Raw genomic sequence first — 23,216 nt, forward strand, 5'->3', positions numbered from 1 at the left:
TAGTTTTATTCCCCCCCCCGCCCCGTGTTGTCCAGGTGCTGTTAATGTGCTAATCTTTTTGTTTCATTAAAGGTCTGAACATGTAAGATAGAGTACAGAGATGAATTAATTAACCAAGCATAATTCAGCTGCTCTGGCTGTCTATTGTTTCCTTCGTTTGCTCCTTTGAGACATTTGACTGACATCTGCTATTTTAACAAAATGAACATTGGATAAATCAACAAACCAATTTCAAAGGACCTTTAGACAAACAAGTAAGATCTGATGACTTATTTTCATTAATGTACTATTCATTGTGCTCACAAAGAGGCAGCTGAATATCCCGTTGCGTTCTTGTTGGAATGATGCTGGTGTTGTTAGTAATGTAAGAATTGCAATTTAATTGTTTTCATCACTGACGGTAGCCGCCATGAGATAACTTTGGATGAAATTTTAAGAAACTCCAGAATGACCAGTGAAGTAGAATGGTTTGAAAATAGGATTATTGTTGTGACTACAGTGATGAGAAACAACAGAAACAGCGGGGGATAGCAAGGTGAACTTTCCATAAGCTATGAAAACAGTCTGTTGTTGAGACTGTGAATAGTGCTGTTCTGATCTGCCACATCAACCACTTTTTTTGGCTGCCTGGGGACAAAGCACTTGAAAAATTGCTGCAGACAGGAAATAAAGAAGTGCTGAGATATGATCTATTGTATTTTTTTTTGCAACAGTTCTAAAAATGATTGTCTTTCTGTACTGGAATTTAAACTCTTTCAATTCTTGTTAATGAGAATTGGGTCAGGAGGGACCTGCTGTTATCAGTGGTTATCAGCAGAAGACCTTTATCAAAGAACAGAGAAGCCAGGACAAACCTTGAAAGCTTGATGGGACTGACAGTGCTGATGTGGCACATTGTTGCAGACAGCTACACACAGATTTTGGAAGTTATAGGGAAATGTAATATAGGAAGTTGTATTCATTGGGGGAGACAGGGTGGAAACAAAACAAACGCTTTGAGTACTATTTCATCTTTTGGTTTTATCGAGTATTTGTGAAAAGGGGCATTGCAAATGGGAAAAAGTAAACTTTAAATTCGTCTAATGTCTGCGTCTTCCATTAGTTCAGCTTTTTTTTCTTTCTCCTAAAGCTTTTGTTTATTTATCTGAAGTAAAAGGAGGCTGCTGGCAAGTTAAAACTAGACTCGGTCTGTGCACGCTACAATGCAGTCTGGCATACGAGCATTCTTCAAAAGAAAAACATGCTGTCCGGTTTTTGTTTTAAAACTGGAAGTGTTTGTTTGGGTGCAGTTGCTGATTAGGGTCTCTTCTTCCTCTGCATTAAACTGATTTCAGAGTTGTATCAGGTCTTTAATTTAGTAAGATATTTAAGTTAATTTTGAACACAGCCTTCAGGAACTATTTGCCTCTCCCATCAAGAATAAAAAAAATATGCAATTTTATTGCACTTCTATAATTTCTACCCCTTTGATTCTATCAGTGAAATATATGTTGGTAAGCAAAATAAAGCTCTTTTTAGGGCTAAGTGAATGTTCTTCCCCTGACTCCTTTATCCCAGGATTTTATGGCAAATGAAGAAAGCAGCCCTAAGCAGAAGGGCGCTCAGAAGTTGCATGAAGGTGAATAGGGCATAGTAGGATTCACAGGACTTTTCAGCCTTGCTGTATTTCCCTCTTGGAGCTAGCAAAGGGGAAAATATTCTTGTAACAGTGTGAAGACAAACTCCTCAGCGGTGCAAGCAGGCCCCTGTGTCTGACGGGAGAGGGGCAGCGCTGGAGCTGGCCGTGCTAACCCGGTTACAGCATTTTCAAAAGCCCTGCACCTTCCTGCCCTATTCGCTTCTATTTTTACGTATCGATGAGGAAAGGCGCTGCCCGGGCCCTAGCTGCTGTCGCAGCGCACGGTGCAGCCGTGTCCCCTGCGGTAACCCCCGGGCCCACCCCGGCTACCTCAGTGCCACCGAGGCCCCGTCACCGAGCCCCCCCGGCGCGGTGTGTGCCCTGGCGCGGCCCGTAGCGAGCTGCCTGGCCCCGCCCCCGGCGGCGCTATATAAGGGGCAGCGCTGCGCGGCCGCCCGACTCCACGCAGCCGTTGCGGCCGGGAGGGCGACATGGCGTCCACCAGCCGGTGAGCGGGCGGGGCGGGGGGAGCCGCGCGGAAGGGGCGCTGGGGGGAGGGGGGGGGTGCTCCGCCATGGCTCCGCGCCCCGCGGCACAAAATGGCCGCAACGCCCCCGCTGAGCTGAGGAGCCGCCGTGCCGGCCCCGGCCCTGCCCCTCCCGCGGCCGGCAGGGCCTCCGCGGCCTTGACCCTGCGGAACGGGCCGGAGGGGTGCCGGAGGCGGGGAGCGGTGCCCTGCCAGGGGCTCCCGGTGGCCGGGCCCAGGCCTCGCCCGGTGCCGGACTCCCGGCGGGCCCACCGGTGCCCTCCAGGGCCAGGAGCGGGGCCAGGCCGCGTCTCGCCGGGAGCCGGCCCCGGAGGCGGCGGGCGCTCCCTGCCGCCCTCGGCGCGGTGCGGGGGCCCCGTGCTGAGCGGCTCCTCGGCCCCCGGCCCCGCGCCCCTGTGTCTGCAGATACCCTAGTTATCGCTTGCACAGGAAAACCCTTTTTTGGCAGTAGTTTGTGAAGGTGAAGCCTCAGCGCAACGCTCTTCGTGCTCGCTGGAGCTTCCTAGGTTTTCTTCTCCCACTTAGCGCGTCGCTGGTATTTTGCATAACGCCGAGCGCCAGGTGCTGGGCACGGCGCTTTGTCAACAGCTTTGTCTCTGAACCTGCCGGCTGGGAGAGGAGCAGCGAGGTGGTTGGGGCAGGTTTGGGGTGCTGCTTCGAGCGGAATTTACATCGGAACGGCCTGCACGAACACGTTCTTTCTGCAGGTTTTTAATATTAACGCTGCTGTCGATTTTCAATTTTGGCTGAAGAGCCATCGGGTTAAAATGTTAGTGTTGTTTTTCTCTTTTTGACACGTCAAAAATATCTAAAACATGAAAACGGAGATGGGGCTGTATAAAGATTATGCTGAAGTAACGAGCTAGTGGGAAGGGGGGAAACTCAGATTAATCTAACTTTTTAATAAGATATTTTCTACAATTTAAAGGATGAGTAAACATTTTATGACATAATCACATTTCAGTTGGCAACTACCTGTGAGAAAACTTTTTGTGATCAATCTGTATCCCGTGTTTCCAGCTTAAGCAGAATGGCTTTGTTGAACGTAATTGTAAACGATTATACCTGAAAGCGGAGATGATTCTAGTTTTTAAAGGAAACAATTCTAATGGAATTACTGAGGAGTCACTATTAGTTTGAACGAGCCATTTACTGTTAAAACATTTGACTAGAAACAATTGGTCATTGCTCTAGCCAGTAACTAAAATTGTTGTGTTTATACATGTGTTAAATAATGCTAATGTTTTATGGGAAGACTTTTATATCTGCTGTAGCTCTTGAATGTGCATGGGTGTGCGAGAAGCAGTTCCCTGTTCTCAGAATTTGTTTTCATGCAGTCCCTTTCGTGAGCTGATGATTTTTCCATTAAGATCTAACAAGTAATGGTTTGCTTAATTTGCACAATCTAGTTTTAGTCTTCTTTAAAATGGGTGGTTTTCTTCAAATATTTGAAAAAACAAGGGCAGAATCATGTATTCTTTTTTTTCTTAAAAAAAAAAAAGTTATGTATGTGCATTACTTGCTGATTAGAGGGCCTGATAAATAATATTGGTCTGATAAGAATGAGTAGGAACACTCATTTAGAGTGAAGCAATCACCACTGACTTCCTGGGGACCTTCATTTAGTGGTAGACTGAGTTAGACTATGCTTAATCATGTCTGTATTTTAGGTTTTTGATGTTCTAACTGGAGGCATTTTATGTTTCTGATATGAGTTTCATTGCAAAAATTCTGGGATTTAAGATGACCTGAAGTCTTGATTGTCAAATGTAGTGCTACAGCCTTTGAATAGAAGGTGAAGTTCAGGTGTTTGGGTTAATATGCTATCATTCAAAACACAGTAAATCCAGTATTACTAAATAATTCTTTTTTGGCTAGGAACTCATACTTTGGATATGCAACCTCCTTGATTAAACATGATTAAGAATTAACATTTTTTTTTTTCTTAGTTTGGATGTGCTTCCACGAGTTACTTGTCCAAACCATCCGGACTCCATTTTGGTAGAGGATTACAGAGCTGGTGATATGATTTGTTCTGAGTGTGGGCTAGTAGTAGGTAAGTAGCTATTCATGTTTTTGTGACTTACCACGTAACTTAAATTTTGCACATAGTTCTGTTTTTTTCTACAAGAATGGTGTATAATTTCAGTATTAAAAGCTTTTTATCTTGATACCTAAATGTTTCCTTTTATGATGTTCCGTTGACTAAAAGTTGACTGTTTTGAGTAGCCCATCTTCTGGTAACTTGCATTATGGAGAAAAAAAACCACTTGCTTTAAAGATTGAAAACTTAAAGTATTTTGCAATATTGAGCTAGAATATTGTGCTGTCTAGTCCAGTATTTGGTCTTTAATCACGACTGCTATTTCAGATAGCAGGAAAGTAAAAGAACTGTAATCAAAGCTCTTAGTCAAATACCTTGCTTATAAAATAAAAAAATCTGTTTCTAGGTTATCTTCTACCCTGAAGGATGATTCTTTATATCCTTGCTTGTTTTTCCGAAGTTTTAACACTATCCAAAGTAAATACCCAGTTTTTCTCTGGAATTTTGCTGATCTCTTTTACTTAGTTTATGTGGCAGCAACTTTAACAGGCTAAATTGTATTTATAAGTGTAATGCATATTTAAAATGAAAGGCTTTTTAGGCATTGTCTTTATTTAAATGACAGAGAAAATTTTGTCATAAAATATGTTGTATATTCATTTTTATGCATCTCTCTTCGTGGGAAAGATGTTTTTGCTTGTATTATGTTCATTCTTTAAACCTCATTTATGTCTATTAGTTTTTTTTTAGACATGCGGTGACCAACAGAAAATACTCTGTTTTTGAGGGTGTGTGTTCAATAATTAATGTTCAATCAATTCAGTAGTACTAAAGTTTTCTGATAGCATCATAATCCTTTCTCCTAGGCTCTAATGATTTTATACTGGTTCTACTCTTGCAACGAATTAAGTTCTTGTACAGCTTCTAGCATGAAGCTAAAGGCCTAATAAGTTGCAACAAATACAGCACTAATTTAGCCAGGTGACTTTGTATTTTTGTTAATGCAGAAAACAAACTTCCGTATATTTTACTAAACTAGTTGTTAAAATATTTTAACTTTGGTACCAGTTTTATTTAAAATGATGAACCCATATAAAAGGCTGAAAAAACCCCACTGTTACTTGCAGTATTAAAGAAGGGCTAGTTTAGATTGCATAAATTCTGATGAAAATGTATGAACCATGATAAATCTGCTGTTAGAAAATGCAAATATCCACAGCAATGTTTCCTGTTAAAACATGGTATCGAGTTCCTATGCTGTTGTTTACAATAACTTGGTCTGTGTTCAGCTCTTGGCACAGCTGCTCTGGAAGTTGAACCGAAGTTTAGAAGTCCATCTTGATCAGTTCATAACTTATAAGATAATACTTGCTTCAGAAGAAGAGGGAAAAGTTCTGCTTGCCTGTTGTTACATTTCTTTTTCAGGAACTTTGAAATTTATGAGAAACATTGCTTTCATGTATTTTCTTGTTACCTAGTCACAAGGTTTTTTCGCTTTAGAGATTTACTCTTGGGTCTCTTCTGATTCAGTAGCTTTGCAGCTTTTCTTAGTTGAAATGCTCAGTATTTTTTGAGCAAAATCCTTAGACTAGGCTTTCACGAAGTTGAATTTCCAAAATGTGTTTAAACTGAACTCAGTTGTCTTTAGCGCTAACGTTACTGGTAGGGTAAAAACGTGTTTTTTCTTTAAGCGTGGAGTTTTTTTAAGCAGGTCTTTCTATAGATTTATCAGTAAAATGTTTTAACATGTACTTTTGTTGTGCTGATTGCTCTGGAGTAATTGAGTCTTCCTGCATATGTCCAATTCATGAGCTGGTGTATCTAGCAGCTAGTTTGGAAAACTAATAAGATAAAGGTAAATAATTGAAGAGTGTATGACCAAACAGAGGCGTGAACATTGCACATTTCTTCTTTTGGTTTGTTAGGAAATTCAGTGGAGGAGAAAAACAGATCCTATTGTTGATGCCTGTTTTTCTTGAGGTTCATGGCATAGGGATGTTTTCTAGGATGTGTGAAGTGAAGACAAAATTTTGTTTCAGAATGGTAAAACTTCTATATATTTGTTGCAGGTTCCCCTTAAGAGAGTTGTGATTTCGCTTCCTGTTCCTACACAGTGAAGTCATGTATTTGTGTTCTGATTTCTTCAGACTTGTGGTCAGGATGTGTAGCTGATGGGAGTTAGGTCTGCCTCGTATGTTTGGATGGAGGTGGGTTCAAAGCTGGGGAGATCGCTGGAGGGGATCCGTTAGAAAGGTTAAAGGGAAAGATTTGATACACTCTGTGTTCAAAGAAATGTTCAGTTTCACTTAAAAATACTCTGGTTTTGGTGTCTGGGGAGTGCTGCCAGTGTAACTGGTATGGCAGAAGGGTACATACTGAAGGTGTACTTGTTCTACTGCCATAAAGCATGTAGTATGTGACTTGACTGATTTTTAGTACAGTTTGGCTGAAAATGAGGTCAAAGAATCTTTGACTAAACTAAGCGTGTTTCCACTTGATGTTTTTCTCGCTTGCTGTGGCAAGATACTAAAATTTCATATAGCTGAGGAAAAAGTCGGATTGTTGTTATTATTTAAAATAGTGTGTCAGTGGTTAAAATAGCAGGTACATTGATTCCAAAGTTTGAAAACTATGTTTTCTGGGAGTATGAGGTGAAATCAGTGCTACTAGTGTTATGGTTGAGGTTGCATTTATGGGGTATGTAGGTGAAAGGGAGGAGTGAAGCAACAGGAAAAGGTTGGGGGAAAGGAGCCTAGGAGAAGTAGGAGCTGATCTTTCTTTTTCTTTTTTTTTTTTCTTTCCCCAACAGTTGAACCCCATGCCTTAGAGCTGTATATTGGAAATGCTGCCTTTTGAAGGGATTTTTGACAGAGATTTTTACCTGATGATGTTTTGTACTCATTAGGTGGTCTTAGTGTCTTAACGAGAGTGAAAATTTAAGTTAGATCTAGTATGGTGCTTTTTCTTTGCACAGTAATTTTCACTTGTTCTAAATAAACCGTGCTGCTTCACTGTGCAGTGTTAAAGTAATCAAATCTTTTGAGAACATTTTAACTGAAGCTGATGGTTGTTTTATCATGGCTTTAAAATATAGCTTCAGTCTATGAAAAACTTTTATCTCCCTTCTTACTGCAGCCTTTTTCTGCCATAGCATGTGTTCTGTCTTTCCCTGGTAACTGTTTTGAACTTGCTAACTTCCCCCGTTAGATGCTTTTTGCATGAAAATCAATCAGAGATTAAATTGCAATTATCTGTGTTGTTTTTATATTCTGGATTGACATAAATCTGAATTGTGACAAGTGTGTGTCCTAGATTATTTGCTATTGTGTGTCTTGTTTCATTAAAATTACCAAATCATTCTGGGATATGTGGTACAGTAATTGTTAATGTGCTGGCTCGACAGCTCATGAACACAGTTCTTAGGCTTTGAAGGAATGAATAGCTCTGTGTTAATTTAGAAATATCGACCCTATGTCATTCTTCAGGTAGACTTTGTGGGGGGGAAGCCTTTTGTTCAAGAACACAGGCTAGTAAACTAGTAAATCCTCTTCCTTGACAGGTAAATATTTTGCTTGCTACCTTTTAGGCAGTAAAAAGGCTGGAAGTCAGCTGACACCAGAAGGGGTGGAAGAAAGCAGAACAGAAGTGGAATACAAAGTGCTGACTTGACTTGCTGCAGGGAAGTGATGAGCTGGCTTTCAGAGGGTGATTAAGTCTGGCAGCCTGTGCAGCTGCGTAGCTTCACGGCTAGGCAGGAGTACTTTTGAAGACTTTCCTTAAACTACTGTGTCAAAGCGTGCAGGAGTTGCAGCTGTGAGTAGTGTAAGTTTTTCTTGAACTGCTTTGCTCCTTCTGCTTCAGTAGGCGGGTATGGCTTAGAGAAGAACAAGCTTGTGTATGGAGTCTTCCTGGATAACCACCTTAAATTAAAAAACAAGTTGAAGCCTGTCTTCACCTGATGGGAGTCTTTGGATGCATATCAACTTGTTAAAGGTTTGAATCAGGTTGTGACCTATATTCGATGTTTGTTCCATCTCATGTGTGTGCCTGATTGCTTAGTTAGTGAGCTTTGGGGAAAAACGTTCAACAGCTTTTGGTCAGAGAGGTAATGCTGTTATAAAATTGACACATTATTAGTTGGCTAATGTTGGTGAAGAGTTTGAGATCTAAATGGTGTGTCTTAAATTCAGGTGTAGTCTGCGTGGTATAGATAAGATTTAACTTTACCGCAGATATTTTTTTCTTCACAATGTAGGATGAAATGGGTTTTATGATTGTCTGCTGGCCTGACCAATTACTCTGCCAGCACTTTATGATGTCTGTTGTCAGGGATAAGATTGATTGCATCTGTACATAGATGCTTCTTTTCTAAAATAAACCAAATAACTTTTTTTATTTTTATTTATTTATTTATTATTTTTGGAGCAACCTGTAAGTGAAGGCACTTAAGTACTTCTGACTTGGGTCCAGTAGAGGGCACTTATGGCTATTCTAATATCTTTATACCTCAAAATGGTGACAATTTTTTCATATCTCTGTGTATTTTTATGGTTACCTCTTTCTGTAAGTATTGTTAACATTTAAAAACGAAGATTTTAATTTAAGATTTAACATGTTAAATGAACAGTCAAGAACAGTTATGGATGCTATGTTAGCGTCTGGTTACTGCTTTTGCACTTGGTGTCCAGAGCACTAAAAAGTGTTTGGCAAGTTTGTGCTTGCAAGTAAACTGCTTTGCATCCACAGGAAAGCTCATTATAAAGTATGCTTATACTTGCAGATATTCTGAGTATTCGAATGCATGGGTATTCATGGCTGCCTAATTTACATAGGCAATTTGTATTACCAAAAGAGCCATCCATTACCCTTTAGCAGTAAACATTTCAAATAGTTTGTCTTAAGTCTAACCCATTTCAGCTGTGTTTCTGCTGGAAGCAGAGTAAGTTTCCACAAACCTCTTCACAGGTCTCTTGGCACTCTTGAAAGTCTTCACAGTTCTCCTGGGCTTGTAGTCTGCCACCTAAGTTTTTCATTGTACTCTGTCTCAGCATGTCAGTACTTTCCCGAATAAGGAGCTGACAGAAATTAATTCTTACATATTCTTAAATTTACATTGTAAAATGTGTTTCCATATATGTGTTCACTAGATGGCAGCAGATTCCTTAACTAATTGTAAGAATGAAACAAACATTCTGTTCAAATGGTGTAGGTATTTTGGTATTTTAAAGTGCAAATAAATGTAATACTGTATTTAAGATTAAAATACTAATTGTTAATGTATGTAATGTGATCTAACATACAGCTAATGTTATAGTCGTCTTAAAAAGACTTAAGACGTACTTCTCAGAACTGCTTCAAGACTGAACATAGAGGATAACATTTGAGGCTTGATTTTCATCCCACTTGTTTTGATTAAACATCTTCAGATTGCAGCTTTATTTTATTTATATAACAAATAATATAAAATGCAAATAGAGAATGAAATAGATGTGTATCATGAGTGGAGTGTGACAGTAAAATAGCTTGTATTATTTCTCTGAAAAGATGTAATTGTGAGTTCAGAGCTTGTCAAGTGAAAATGCTTCCCTTTGATAAAGCACTTTCTATTGGTGGAGGAAGTAAACATACTTTGTGTAGACATTTAAAACTAATTATTAAAATCTGTTCAAAATGACATTTACATTTTTGATACTGGCCTGAGTTTACTCTTGCACTTCCATCACACTTGATTGTTGCATTTGGCAGTTAGGAAGAAAAGTAACTTTGGTCTGAGGTCTTCTGTTTTGAGTAACAGCAGTTCTGTGTTTTACTAACTGATTTTTTCAATGGTGGGTAACTCCAGTCACTGAAGGTTGCTGTGTGTATTTCCAGTACGGTTCACGTGTTAGTCAACCAGACTGTAATTTTAAAGAGTAGCTCTGTACTGGAAGAATGGCATACAAAATGAAATGAGATGGGGCAGTGAAGAAAAACCCACATGTTCGTAAAGATGCTTCATGCTGTTAGTCTGGAGATGGGTTTCCGCAAGGATTCGGTCCTGCGCACTGTGTTTTTGTCCCTTCAGGGGAGGAAGGGATGAACTCATCTCTTTGTTGAGAATTAAGAAAAGATATGCCTAATATCACCATATTTAGTGAATTTTCTTTCTTTTCAAAAAGACGGCATCAAAAGGAAGCAGTGAAGGGAATATGCAACCACTCCCATACTTAATCATAGCTGGATACAGTTGCCAAAACCCATATAATAGTAATGGGAGAAAGCACAGAATTTAGGTGGTGCTTCCTGGGAGCTTTTGTTACTACTCTGGTGCTTGCCACTCCAGACCCATTTTCCAGGTGCTTTGGGACAGCCAGTCAGTAGGGTATGACCCAGGACATCCAGCTCAGAGCTTGAAATGACAGCTTAGTGAGCAGTGTGTGAAGCTCATTCTCTGAACACTACTGTTTTGCACTACTTCTTACAGGACTGACTTTAGCATATTAAGGGTTTGTTTTTGTCGCTTAAAGGTGGGCCTTACGTGCATCTATACTAACAGGACAGTTCCAAAGTGATTTTTATTTTTTGAAAAGTTAAAAATAGTGAATGCCATGCTTTTTTTGTGTGTGTGGGATTGGATAATTAGTTGCTTGTAGTTGAATACGTTTTCCATCTGTGGAAACGTTTGGCGTATTTGTTGCATTTTTGTTGGTATTTCTAGCTTGTGTCACACTTTTATAGAAGCCTTCTGAAAGGTGGAATGCAATTGCTAGGATCTCTGTATATTTTAAGTAAAACACAGAATATACAGGAAAACCATTCTTCTGCAATATTAGATGTCTTGGCAAAGTAAAGGTATTTGCATACCTCATCCTCACACATGCTTTGTACCCAGCGATTTTTTCTGCTTAATCTTTTCTCACTCTGAAATAGTAGTCTCAATCCTCTGTTTGTAATACGTTTGCCAAAGCAGGCAGTGATATAACACTTTTATGTTAGAGCAGGAATGGTTCATAACTCACAAGAGGCAGGTCCTTGAGTGAGTCATTTAGGTCATTCCCACTTGTGTGGAAAAAATATTACATCATTGCTCTGTACTCAGTGTTCTATTTATACCATGCCAGAATTTTAAGTACATTTTGCTTTTTTTAGATGCTGTAAACAGTATCGGGGGGTTGTCTTAAAGTAAAGTTACTGCTAGGCCATAGAAGGAGCATTACTGAATCAAATATTTACAGAGAGTCCGGGAGCCAGAGGAGCATGCGGTCTGCTAATTTAACCTTGCAAGGCAGAGACCTTCGTGGTGGAAAGAATGGATCTGTGCCCCCTTGCTATCTTCTTGATCTTCTAGCTTTTGGTATTTCCACAACCTCTCTTGGTCTTCGTTAGAGCATCAAACAAATAAAGTTGGAGCATAGCTGTGGGTATGGTGGACAAACACTGAGAACACTTCTAATCTGAATTTATTCTTTTTAGTCTGTGGTGATTGCTTACGGTTCAGTCACAGCTTTCAATTTCAAACGTACTCCTCTCATCATCTTTTGTTAAGAATAAAGTTCCTCAGATTCAGATTAGATATTTCTTTTTCCGCAAGTAATTTTGCAGTTACACCGCTCTGTCCATTGCTCTTGTATTTTTTTCCCCACTTCATATCTTATATTATCATTGTTTTGTGGAGAGTGCTTTTGTCTGACAGCTTATGTTTTCAGTAGGTTAAACCAGCCTTTGTGGGTTCATATTTGGACTTCATACCAGAAAATTTTCTTGCTGTCCGTACTATTTATTTCTTGCAAATGTTCCCTTCACGACACACTTAAACATTGATGAAGGTAGTGAATTTTCCCTCAGGTTTAGCAAAGCAGAGGTGACAATTACATTGAAGTTTCTACTGATACCCTCTCTTCCACAGAGCTGTAATCTGTTTTACTGTGAAACCCAAAAAAAAGTGTTCTTTTAGTGCTTTTCTGTACATGTGTTCCTAAAAATTCTGTAGTATTGTAATATTGCTCTGGAGACCCCACCTTTGAGATACAGGTTTTACCAGACCTGTGGATAGAATGAACTGGAACAGGACTGTTATTATTTTTTTAAATTTGTATCATTGTGATTTTTTTGCCAGTATCAGAGTGTTGATTAGAGGTATTTCTCAATCTGAATAGCTGCCGCTGGGAACATATAGATGAATTTGAGAGGAGACCAAGGAAAGTTTTCGTTCGTTCAGAGACTGGGGCTTTAGTGGTTTTTCTACTTGCTCTGAATCTGTATTTAAACTCTTCCAGATACAAATCCAGGGGTAGTTTGAGTTTAAGAAAGGGTTGTGTGTATGTATTTTCAGTTGATTCTGTCAAGTATCATAAATGAAGTGGAGCAGGGCAGGGTCAGAACTCCCTTAAGGAACAAAATTGAGCTGCAAAATGTTGTATATGCCACCTTCTAACCCACGGTAACGTTTTGGAGTACCAAGGACATGGAGCTCACGCACAGAACTGATTTGCTACAGCTTGATGACATTGTGCCTGATAATTCACAAGCAGTTGTGTCACTTGGAAAATGTAAGATAACTTACTCACTTGTGTAAGTGCTGAGGATGTCCGTAGGCAACCATGAGCTGCAGCTGGAAATCAAGGTCTTGATTCTTACTTGTATTGAAGATAACCTACGGTGTTCTTTAAGGATGGCTGTAACTCCTGGTGTTCTGAATGCATCTCTCTAGGTATTTAATTTTCTATACAGCTCCTGTTGCATATTTTTTTTTCTATTGCCTTCTACTTAACTTGGAAAGCCTAAACATTTTGGTACATTGTCCTGCAAGTTACTGTTCTGTTTGCAAATGACAAAGGCTGTGTTTTTATAACTGAGGGCTCAGATGCCTAACTTAATGTTTCATGAGATGTTTCAAAAAAATACATTAATGCAAACTATTGTTTTCTGTGATCTCAGGTGACCGGGTCATAGACGTTGGGTCAGAGTGGAGAACTTTCAGCAATGACAAAGCGACAAAAGACCCATCTCGAGTTGGGGATACCCAGAATCCTTTGTTGAGTGATGGTGACTTGAGTACAATGATTGGCAAGGTAAAATTTAAAATACGAAATTCTACTAAGCTTGAACATTTTAATGTCAAGTATGTATTTGTATGTCCATACCGAAACTATTCAGAGAATGTGTTTTGTCTAAACGGTACTCTTGCATTTCAGTGGTGTTTAACCGGGGCTGTCTCTGGCTGGTAGCAGGAAAGGGCTGAACGCTTCAAGAAGAGTTTGTAGTGCTGTGGCGTTAGTTGCCACCCCTTGATATGCTGCTATAGATAGAAGAGCTGATGTTGTGATGTTGTAACGTTTAATTGCAACAAACAAAACAACAAATACTGTGACTTAGCATTCTAATACTTTGTGTATTTGAGGTAATTGTGAATTAACAGATACATAGTTTTGAGGTCTCAATGGCTTGTACTGCCAACTCAAGCTACCTTTTCTGTGATTAAAAACTGGATTCGATGAGACCTGGAGAGCTACGTGCATATTGTACCTTCTCTCTCAGTTAATGTTATATTAAAGCACTAAATGTAGAATTTTCTATGGCATAACTGCTGCAGAAGAAAGTATTCAATGCATGTTTGGCTTGAAGTTTTGTGATACAGCCTTATCCTGATGTTTCCCATGAGAAAGAGAGAGCAAGATTAATAGCACAAATACACTCCCCCTAATGAAATAGTGACCCAGATAAGCTTTCATTGTTGTACTTTGTTATATTTCCTACTGCAAGTTGCAAATTCATAGTTATGCATTTCTTGAATGTTTCTTGCTGTCTGATCTTTACAGATGTCATCTGATATCTTTTGCAATAATTTAATGAAATGAGCATATGCAATTATAGCCTGTTTTTAGTAGAGTATTTCCTTTTATTTTTAAGAAAGTGTCCATTTCGTAGATATTCATATATGGTAGGGAGATGGTCTTCAGTCATTAGTTGGGAACCTGTAATATTTAATGATTACCGAAGAAATACGGTTAGTTTCTTAAAACTGTGCAAAGTTCGGGTAATCTTCTAGTAACTGAGTGAATTTCCTACAGTCCTAGAAAGAATTAGATAATTGTGCAATAAATATATGCATTGACTACTCCGGCAGCAGTCAGGTGGGTGCTTAAAGGGCATTAGCACCTTTATGAATGATATTAGTCCTCTTTTCAATGAATCCTAATGGGAAAAGGAGTCATTGGAGTTTTTAATGGTACCTTAATAGATTCAGAAAGATGATAATCCTCAGGGCTTGGATTTCTGTCATAGATTTGGTGAGCTATGGTAAAGATCAGAAATGCACCTTTATAAACAGGCAGAGAAATGGACAGTTTGCTGCAGGTTCACATGGTTGTCTTATTTTTGGGACTGTACAAATACAGGGTTTGTTTCTGGGAACTTGGTTTGATTCGGCAGGTAGGATGATCACCTCAGCTCTTCTCAGAACTTGCATGTTGGAGAAGACAAAAGATGTTTCTGCTGGATAGCGTTCATATCCAGCTGAACCATGACTTGAGCTGTTAACCCTCCTCCCTCTTGGGGTTTACTTTCTTATTTAGAATAACAGTGATAGTTACCCCAATGAGAGAATTAAAGACCTAGAGAAATATCTGTGAAAGTCTGTTTTTCAATGAAAAATAAAAATAATCTGAGATGAAGATTCAATAAATGAAACAGCTTTGTCGTTAAACCAGAACACCCCAGGACAGATGTGACTAAACTAGCAGTAGCAGAGAGCAATTTAGTGAAGTTGGTGTGCAGGATTGTCAGAGGCGTGATACAGCCTGTGAGAACCATGCGTGAAAATGTCCAAGCACTAGAACCGCCATGGAGAATTTTGGGGTACAGTCTGTCCTGCTGTGGGTATTTCATTTACAAGGAGAGGAACCAAAGAAGAGGCGACGTTTTCTACAGGAAATTGTCTGTGACAAACCAGGATATGTTCTGGACAAGAGTTCCTGTCTTTGTGTTGCCACTGAACCAGGGGCTCTGGAATGTCAGCTCACTGATGCGAACTTTGTATCAGGAGCTGCCTTTTTCATCAATTATTTGGAAGGAAGAGGATAATTTATCAGAAGATGCTGAAGAAGATTTCTGTCAGTGCAGGAAGAGTGAATTTTGCAGCAAAAATAACTGAACCAAGCAAGTAGCACATTTTTAAAGCAGTCTTCTGGAGTCTGTGCCAGCAGTAGTCTGGTGTGAGAATTGACCTGGATGTGTAGAGTGGTCAAGCAATGAAATTGGTGTAATCAAGAGGAAGGTAAGTACTATCCAAAAGAAGAAAGAACAGCCTTCAGAAATTCCAGACAACGAAGCAGGATGAGGTTCTGTTTTCTCGGTTAACAACAATTCCTAGAATGGCTTGGAGTGGACTTCGGATGTGTGTGTCTGAAATCCCTTTAGCCTTTCACACGGGGCAGGAAACAGTTATTTCTGTCTGCTTGGGGTAGAGCTGTTGGCAATGGACTCGTCAAAACAAGCGAACAAAACAACAGCAACAGAAATAAAACCTGCGTTGTGGAAAAGCCAGAAGTGAAGGAGATTGTTATATGCTATGAAAATAATCAAAACACATCCATTGCAAACTTCTGAGGATATAGGGGAAAACAGAGACCGAACCACTTGCCAGTTACAATGGAACTTGGGATAGTAAAAGAAGGGGGTCAGTTCTGCTTCTCGGAATGGTTTGCCAGTCCTTCCTCTTTGGAGTCAGGAGGTCCTGCTCTGGGACTCCTTTCTGCTGGGGGAGCGTGGTCTGTGTCTGCTAGCAGCAAGAGAGAGGCTGTTCTGCCCATACAAATGGATTAATTCCTAATTGGTTTTAGTACTTACGGGACCCATCTGTCTGAAGTAGCAAAAGCCTGTGCTGGAAGAAAGATTAATTTGTCTGTGAAGAGGAGGATGAATAGCATAGCCGGCTGTGGTGGAAGTGGCTGGCATTCTTCAGACAGATCTTTAGGGTATTGACACAGAACTGTATGCCTCTGAAGCAGTGTGCTGCGATTGATTTGATGACAATGCAGATCAATTGGAGACGTGGTAAGGTCTGGTGTTGTGACTCAATTGCCAGGATATCATGCTTATTTCTAAAATCTTCATGCAAAATTCAAGAGAAATAACTGAGGAAGCAGCTTACATACATCAGCCTCTTTTCCTGAGTCTAAAAAGAAAACTTGCAGTTTTGCTACAGATCTTGTGGGAGAAGTTGTCTTTCGTCATGCTTTGTTGTTAATTTAGTCCTTTTTGTAGCGACTGCAGTTACAAGAGCATTTAGGTTGGCTGAACAGGAAACTAATGCATTCTCTTAGTATAGAATTCCTATCCTTTGATCAGGTGCCTCTGAAAGGAAGCTGGGTGTTGTCAGACTGCGTGGCCTGGATCTCAACTGCGTGGCCTGGATCTCAAAGTGCCGTATTGATAAGCGGTGGCAAGATACCAAGGGCTGATGAATGTGAAAGAAGAAAGGATCCATGGTTACCTCCAGACTGTATAAAGAGCTGGTTGTACTGGGCAAGCAGACTGCCTGATACGGGTGCATTCCTTGGTGCTGTGGATAGCCTCAAGTCGGCGATGCTGGAGATATTTCTCCCTTCTGCTCTGAAAGGAGATATACTAGGCTGCAAAGCTGTTGGATGCCAGCGCTGTAAACCTAACCTCCATTGAGCGTCTCTAGAGATCACCGCTGTTTACTGAACTGGTTTTTGACTCTAGCTGTCTTTGAGGCTGTTTTCAGGACAGAAAAAGAGCGCATGAAGGTTTTGGCTCTGTTTGAAAGCCAAAAGGTTGGAACCTCCTGACATTGACACCTTTCTTGCTGAGGTATGAGTAGATGTCTTATAAAGGACACAGCCAAAAGATGCCTAATTCTTAAAGCCTATTGGATTTCAGTTAAAACTGTATGGCTTCTGGTTTTGCCCATGGAGGGGAAGGGACTCCTAACATGGTTGTGAGGAGCTGAAGCCAACAAAGCATTGTCCCTCAATTGAAGGATTCAGAAGGAAAGTAGATGATGCATTTAAATAGCAAATGCAGGGAGAATTGCTGTGGTTTAACTTAAGCGGTTGAAATGGAAGAGTATTTTCCAACCCTTTTATAGTTGTGAGCCGTACGTTGGGGATCGCTTTTGGAAGGTGTTGATGCAGTCAGGGTGAAGTCCTCTGGCTAACAGTACTTGGATGTGGCTGCACTGGTGGTTTGGTATGTGTAAGCAGACATTCAAAGGAAAAGGTGACCAGCCAGAAAGTTAAAAGTGGGGAGGTTAATGAGAACATTAAATATATATTTTTATGTATATATATGTATATATATTTCATGTGTTGTATGGTGGACTGGTGAAAATCCTTGTGGTGACGGGGCATACTTCATGGCACGAGAACTGAGTGCTGTTTCCTGGGAAAGGGTTACCTGGTGTGAGGTCTGAATAAACAGGGACTGGGGACCTTTGGCTGTGGTCATTACTCCCTTATTCACAAGATTTTGAGCAAATGCCATTCTGGTAAGTATTTCTGCATAGCGCTAGGCCAGGAGGCCGTGATGCATGTGAATGTTGCAGGGAACATTGCAGGCAGCAGGGACGTGAGCAATGACCAGGAAGGAGTCTTTTGACCAGAGATGTGTTTTGGGACAAGGAATGTTGTTCTGGCATGGGTTCTAAAAGAAAGGGCTAGTGCTGCAGATGTATTTGTAAAGCTCTTTAAAGGCCTGAACAGGCGTGAAGGCTGTTGTGCCCTCTTTGTGCTCGTTGTTTACCTTTAAACCTTCCTGGGAACCTTTGGGTAGGTGGAGGTATTCATCCAGTCAGGGAAGTAGGATTGTCTTCGGAGCTCCCTCTGCTGTGTTGGTGCCAGGATTGTTTCTCTGTGGTTCTTTCGTTGGCAAGGATGTTTGAAGGAGTAGGAAAAAAGCCAAGAACAGTCTCAGGATCTAACAGCTGTCATATGGGGCCTGTTCAAGGGGCTAACCTATAGGGAAACTTGAGAGAGAGGTTTCTTAGCTAGAGCCCTAGCTTTCCACAGCAGTACGGAAGTACATGTGCACCAGAGATGTGGGTCTCAATGACAGAGGGATCTGCTGAGCTCGTTGAGAGTAGCTGGAGTCCTCGGTATAGCAAAGTGGAACAGTGCAAGTGAATGGTAAGGAGTGAGCGTTGTTAGTGTCAGCCAAAGAATGTACATTATGTGCAGATACACCAAGGAGAGAGGACAGAATTAGAGACTGCTTTAAAATAGAGCAGCAGCTCCAGAGAGCTTGGGTTGGGACAGAAGAAATGAGTGCTCTGGCTCTGCCTGGGCAGCTCAGGGGAGTAACGTGGTGCCAGGGTGTGGTATAATAACAGAGATTGCTCCCCTGAACTTACAGGCCACGTTGTCGTTATCGGCCATTGCTAATCTGACATGGCTTTATTTGTTAAAGGCATATTTCAGCACGATAAGTAATTGAACACCTTAAACATTTTAAACCCTCTTAGTTGGGTAAAGTTGGGAACTTTTAGAAGTATGGAATTTGCACTGTCAGTTATAAGGTACAAGGCAATGCCTGTTGGAACCTTGTTTTGAAGCTCCTGGGTTGAGTTTACTTCTCCTAAGACTCGAAGCTTTTCTTTTAAGAGGTTCTTTGGTTGTATTGTGAAGGCAGAATATATGGGTTTTTACATTTGCCACAACTAACACTTGCTACTGCTTGTAGGCAAAGTCTCAAATTAGTTTTGAATTGGTCGTTGATTTGGTTGTTCTCCTGGCTCATGCCTTCACTAACATATTTGAGTTGTCATTGTAACAAGTGGTCTCCGGCTGGCCATAAAGTTTTGTTTTTCTCAATTGCCAGTCTGCCATGCTGCAGATGTAGCCCAGTGACATATGGGTTGCATAAAACTGAATCTTGGACCTCAGCGTTGGTGATCGGAGTATTGAAATGCGTACACTGGCTACGCGTTACTCATATTTTAAGCCATTGTTACGTTAGGAAAGAAAAATACTTGCATAATTGGTGGTCCTTGGAAATCAATTTATGATTTGAGACTTGTGCAGCGTATAGAGCATGATGGTTGGCACAGTGCTCGATGGTATGATTTACTTCAGTCATGTGTATTTGTGCAGTTGTTCCAACCTAATGCCATATATTGAGATTTATAAAGCTGGAACTTGTTCGTTCTTGAAATGAGGAGGAAGTTGATTATGTTTTATTGACAATAAAATCTTTCTTTTCAGGGCACAGGTGCAGCAAGTTTTGACGAATTTGGGAATTCAAAGTACCAGAATCGTAGAACTATGAGTAGCTCTGATCGTGCAATGATGAACGCTTTTAAAGAAATTACGAACATGGCAGACAGAATCAACCTCCCTAGAAATATAGTTGTAAGTTCATGTCTCTCTTTCTTTAATTGTTCTGGCATTGACTTAGTTAGCATAATATGATGAGCACATGAATTTTTGATATTGCTGCTAATTAAATGGCCTAGAGTTAATTAAATTTAGTCTTCTTGCTTTGAAGGATCGAACAAATAATTTATTCAAGCAAGTGTATGAGCAGAAGAGCCTGAAGGGAAGGAGTAATGATGCTATTGCTTCTGCTTGTCTCTACATAGCCTGTAGGCAAGAGGGTGTTCCAAGAACATTTAAAGGTAAGCTTTCAGTGATACAGATTCAATTTTGTTGTGAAGTATCTAGCTATTGTTACTGAAGGAAGTTAATTTTCTCATTTCTGGACTTTGCTGAATTGGTTGTTCTCAGCTATGGTCCACCTTGCTTTGCGTCTGGGGAGGAAGGAGGCAGTCTAGAAAAAAATTGCTGTGTTCATAAGGCTCTCAGGCAAGGGATTTTTGGTGATAATGCATTTAAAAATTGGCACCTGAGAGTCATTCTGAGTGTCGGTGAAATTTAAGATATTGCTCGATCTGAGGACAGTGGGGACTTTTCTGACTGAATTTGAACCAGCAGCTCTGCAGTAAGTGTGTGCATCCTTTTCCTGATGAGGATACAACTCTGGCGTTGAGTATCAAATCTCCCTTACTAAGCAACCTGTATTTATTGAAATATAAATTTATATTTCATATAATAACTATATATAAAATAATAAATTGATAAATATAATTAATAAATATCAAACTACATATAATAATTATATAATTTATATTTTATACAATTATATATATATATAATAAATTATATAATAAGTTTATATAATAACTCGTGAAAAGTTTGCACTGACTTAAGTGATTTTTGAAGTTTCATACGTATGCAAAGCTTGTTTGGTGGTGGTGTCCATAATCACCTTGGCCTGCTTTGTGGTGTTAATGCATAGAGAATTAAATCTGCATATTTTGGGGGAGAAAATGCTGTCAAGCTGAAGCTTGTTTTTTCTCTTTGTTTAGAAATATGTGCAGTGTCCAGGATTTCAAAGAAGGAAATAGGTCGGTGTTTTAAACTCATTTTGAAAGCTCTGGAAACCAGTGTTGACCTGATTACAACCGGAGACTTCATGTCAAGATTCTGTTCAAATCTGGGTCTTCCCAAACAAGTGCAAATGGCAGCCACACACATTGCCCGTAAGGCCGTGGAATTAGATTTGGTTCCTGGGAGAAGCCCTATCTCTGTAGCAGCTGCAGCGATTTATATGGCATCACAAGCTTCTGCAGAGAAAAGGACACAAAAAGGTAAAACTTCACTGTATTCAATGTCTTACTGCTTGAAAGAGAATTCAGGGTTACTCTAGAACTTGGGTAAAGTCACTGGAGGTAGTGGTAAGCTGGCGTTATAATGGCGTGTGGCAGAGACCAAACCAGGACGTCTCTTCTGCCCCCCAATAAAAATGGAGCGGTGAGCTGTGCTCAGTGAAACTGAACTCATGTTCTTCTGGCACTAGGAGTTGGATTCTGAAATGCAGCAGAGCAGTAAGTACATTCAAATGAACGTAATTTTAACTTCACCCATGCTAGCGTTGGCACGTGTACATTCTGCTGCTCCAAAATACTCCAAATGCAAACATGGTGGCAGTTGTAGCTGGTATTGTGGCCTTAGCTTACACTCCTAGTCTCAAATCGTTCTGGCAGCCCCAGATCACCTAGACTGCGGGAGAGCTTGGCCATAGATCACCTCAGCATTATCCTCTCCTGGTAGGGTAGCCCTTAGAAAGCCAGTAAAGAGTTCAGGCCTGTTCCTGAGCTTCAGAACAGCAGTGATCGGCCTCTGGGTTGCGAGAGAACTGGGCCCATGTGAGGGCAGCGCGTGGGGAGGGAAGGGAGCAATGGCTGCCTTGGTTGTTAGGACTTGGTGTGGCACATGGAGAGAAGCTCTGTCACTTTGTCTTGTCCAGTTCAGATCAGAGATGTTAAAAATTTAGCAATTCTCGAGAGATTATTTTAGGTAAGTAAGAGTCTTTATCTGGCGGGTTGTGGTGTTCTGTTCTGCAGTAAGTGCTCCTTGTTCTGTCCCTGCAACTTTCATCGTGTTGGCAGTTTCTTGGGCATGGGAGTGATCTAGAACCCAAGCAGTACTGTGCCTTCATCCTTGCTCACCTTGAGCTATTTGATTCTCTCTTAAGAGTCTTTGTTAAATGAAAATACTTCTGCCTGCAGTTGATACATACATGCCTCATAGTCCTGCAGAGTACTGGGACAATGCTGGGGCTTTTAGGCATTTCAAGGTTTGAAATTCCAACCTTTGTAACATCTTGAATCAATTTAAGTTCCTTTGCATCTCAGTGTTTCCTTGCCTGTTAAACAGTAGTTTGCTCTGTACTTGGGAAGTATTTGTTCCTGCATTTTAAGGTAAATGTATTTCACGTTCAGCCGAAGGTACTGCTTCTTGCCTATGTCCAAGTTTTCCGCTGCTTTTGCTTATATGTAATTAATGTACAAAAATGAAGAGCTTGATGTTGACAATGATTTATTAAGAGTATTGCTGGGTATATGTAGATCTTGCAGTAGCCTGGTTTTAATGAGTTTTGGTCTCTTGGCCCTGTATCAATTTGAAACTGATTTTAATCCAAGATGGATAACATAAGTTGAATTCTGGTATATGAGAAAAGCAACCTTGTTATATGCAAAATATTAGTCGCCATGGCTAAAATGTTTTTTCCAGGCTTTTGGGAGAGTTAGGAACAAAGCTAAGTGTCTAGCACTTAGTTGTAAATGATGTTTGCTGATTTCTTCAATAAAAATGGCAACAAAATAAAAACTGTTAATCATTTTTCTGCTTTTTGTCTTAGAAATTGGTGATATTGCTGGTGTGGCTGATGTTACAATCAGACAGTCGTACAGGCTGATCTATCCTCGGGCTCCCGATCTCTTCCCAGCAGACTTCAAGTTTGATACCCCAGTAGACAAGCTACCACAGCTGTGAGATTGCTGAAGGCTCCTTTAATTTCTATTAACAAAAAAAAAAAGAAAAACTTTTGATTTTTTTTTGCCTATAATAAAGGATGTACAAAGTGTTAATATTGAGTCTTCATGTTGTGGAACTGGAGGATACTGCCAGAACACAGCACACATTCCAAGGGTAAACAAGCTCGTTGTGTGGCATTTTGTATGTATATATTAGTGGAAGTAAATATTTAATGACTGTTGCAACAAACTTAATTTCATATTGTTGTACTTACTTAGATTTCTTTTGTAGGGATCTAGTAAAATGTATTTTGGAAAATTGAAAATATTCTGTAATTCCTGAATAAACTGTTTTCCAAAAACACTTACGTCTTGTGAGTATCACTACAAGTTGACGTGCACGTGCTGTTCGCATACTGAGAACTGGAATGCAGGCCATGGAATGGCAGAGCTAGCTTCGTGCTTACGGACTTAGTCACAGGGCTCACCTTCCTCACAATTTTAAATCTCTGCAGTGGCTTTAATATTTGTAGTGAGCTACAATTTGCAGTAGGGAAGATTTTAACCCAGAGTGCAAACGGTGAAAAGCAGTTTCAATATCTGCACAACTGCTGCTGAAGGTCTCCAACCTTGTATTGAAAAGATCAGTCACATCCTGGCACAGCCTCTCCTTGATTTTCACTGATGTCTCGGT

At 40.3% G+C, this 23,216-nt stretch overlaps 1 protein-coding gene across 3 annotated transcripts; it reads left to right on the top strand.

Moving 5' to 3' along the window:
• Positions 1-236: 236 nt before the first annotated feature.
• On the top strand, positions 237-22,886 carry GTF2B (general transcription factor IIB). 3 transcript variants are annotated; one of them, XM_040564829.1, is made up of 7 exons: positions 237-254; positions 4,115-4,221; positions 13,126-13,259; positions 19,410-19,556; positions 19,693-19,822; positions 20,573-20,854; positions 22,408-22,886. In XM_040564829.1, the coding sequence occupies exons 2-7, from the start codon at positions 4,191-4,193 to the stop codon at positions 22,539-22,541; spliced, it is 858 nt and encodes a 285-aa protein (XP_040420763.1). In that variant the 5' UTR covers positions 237-254; positions 4,115-4,190; the 3' UTR covers positions 22,542-22,886. The 3 variants fall into 3 exon arrangements, with proteins under 3 accessions (XP_040420763.1, XP_040420761.1, XP_040420762.1); XM_040564827.1 differs by lacking the exon at positions 237-254 and adding an exon at positions 1,998-2,126; XM_040564828.1 differs by lacking the exon at positions 237-254 and adding an exon at positions 2,722-2,872.
• The last annotated feature ends 330 nt before the right edge of the window (positions 22,887-23,216 follow it).

Source organism: Cygnus olor, chromosome 8 (genome assembly GCF_009769625.2).
Source record: "Cygnus olor isolate bCygOlo1 chromosome 8, bCygOlo1.pri.v2, whole genome shotgun sequence".
In the NCBI taxonomy this organism is placed as follows: domain Eukaryota; kingdom Metazoa; phylum Chordata; class Aves; order Anseriformes; family Anatidae; genus Cygnus; species Cygnus olor.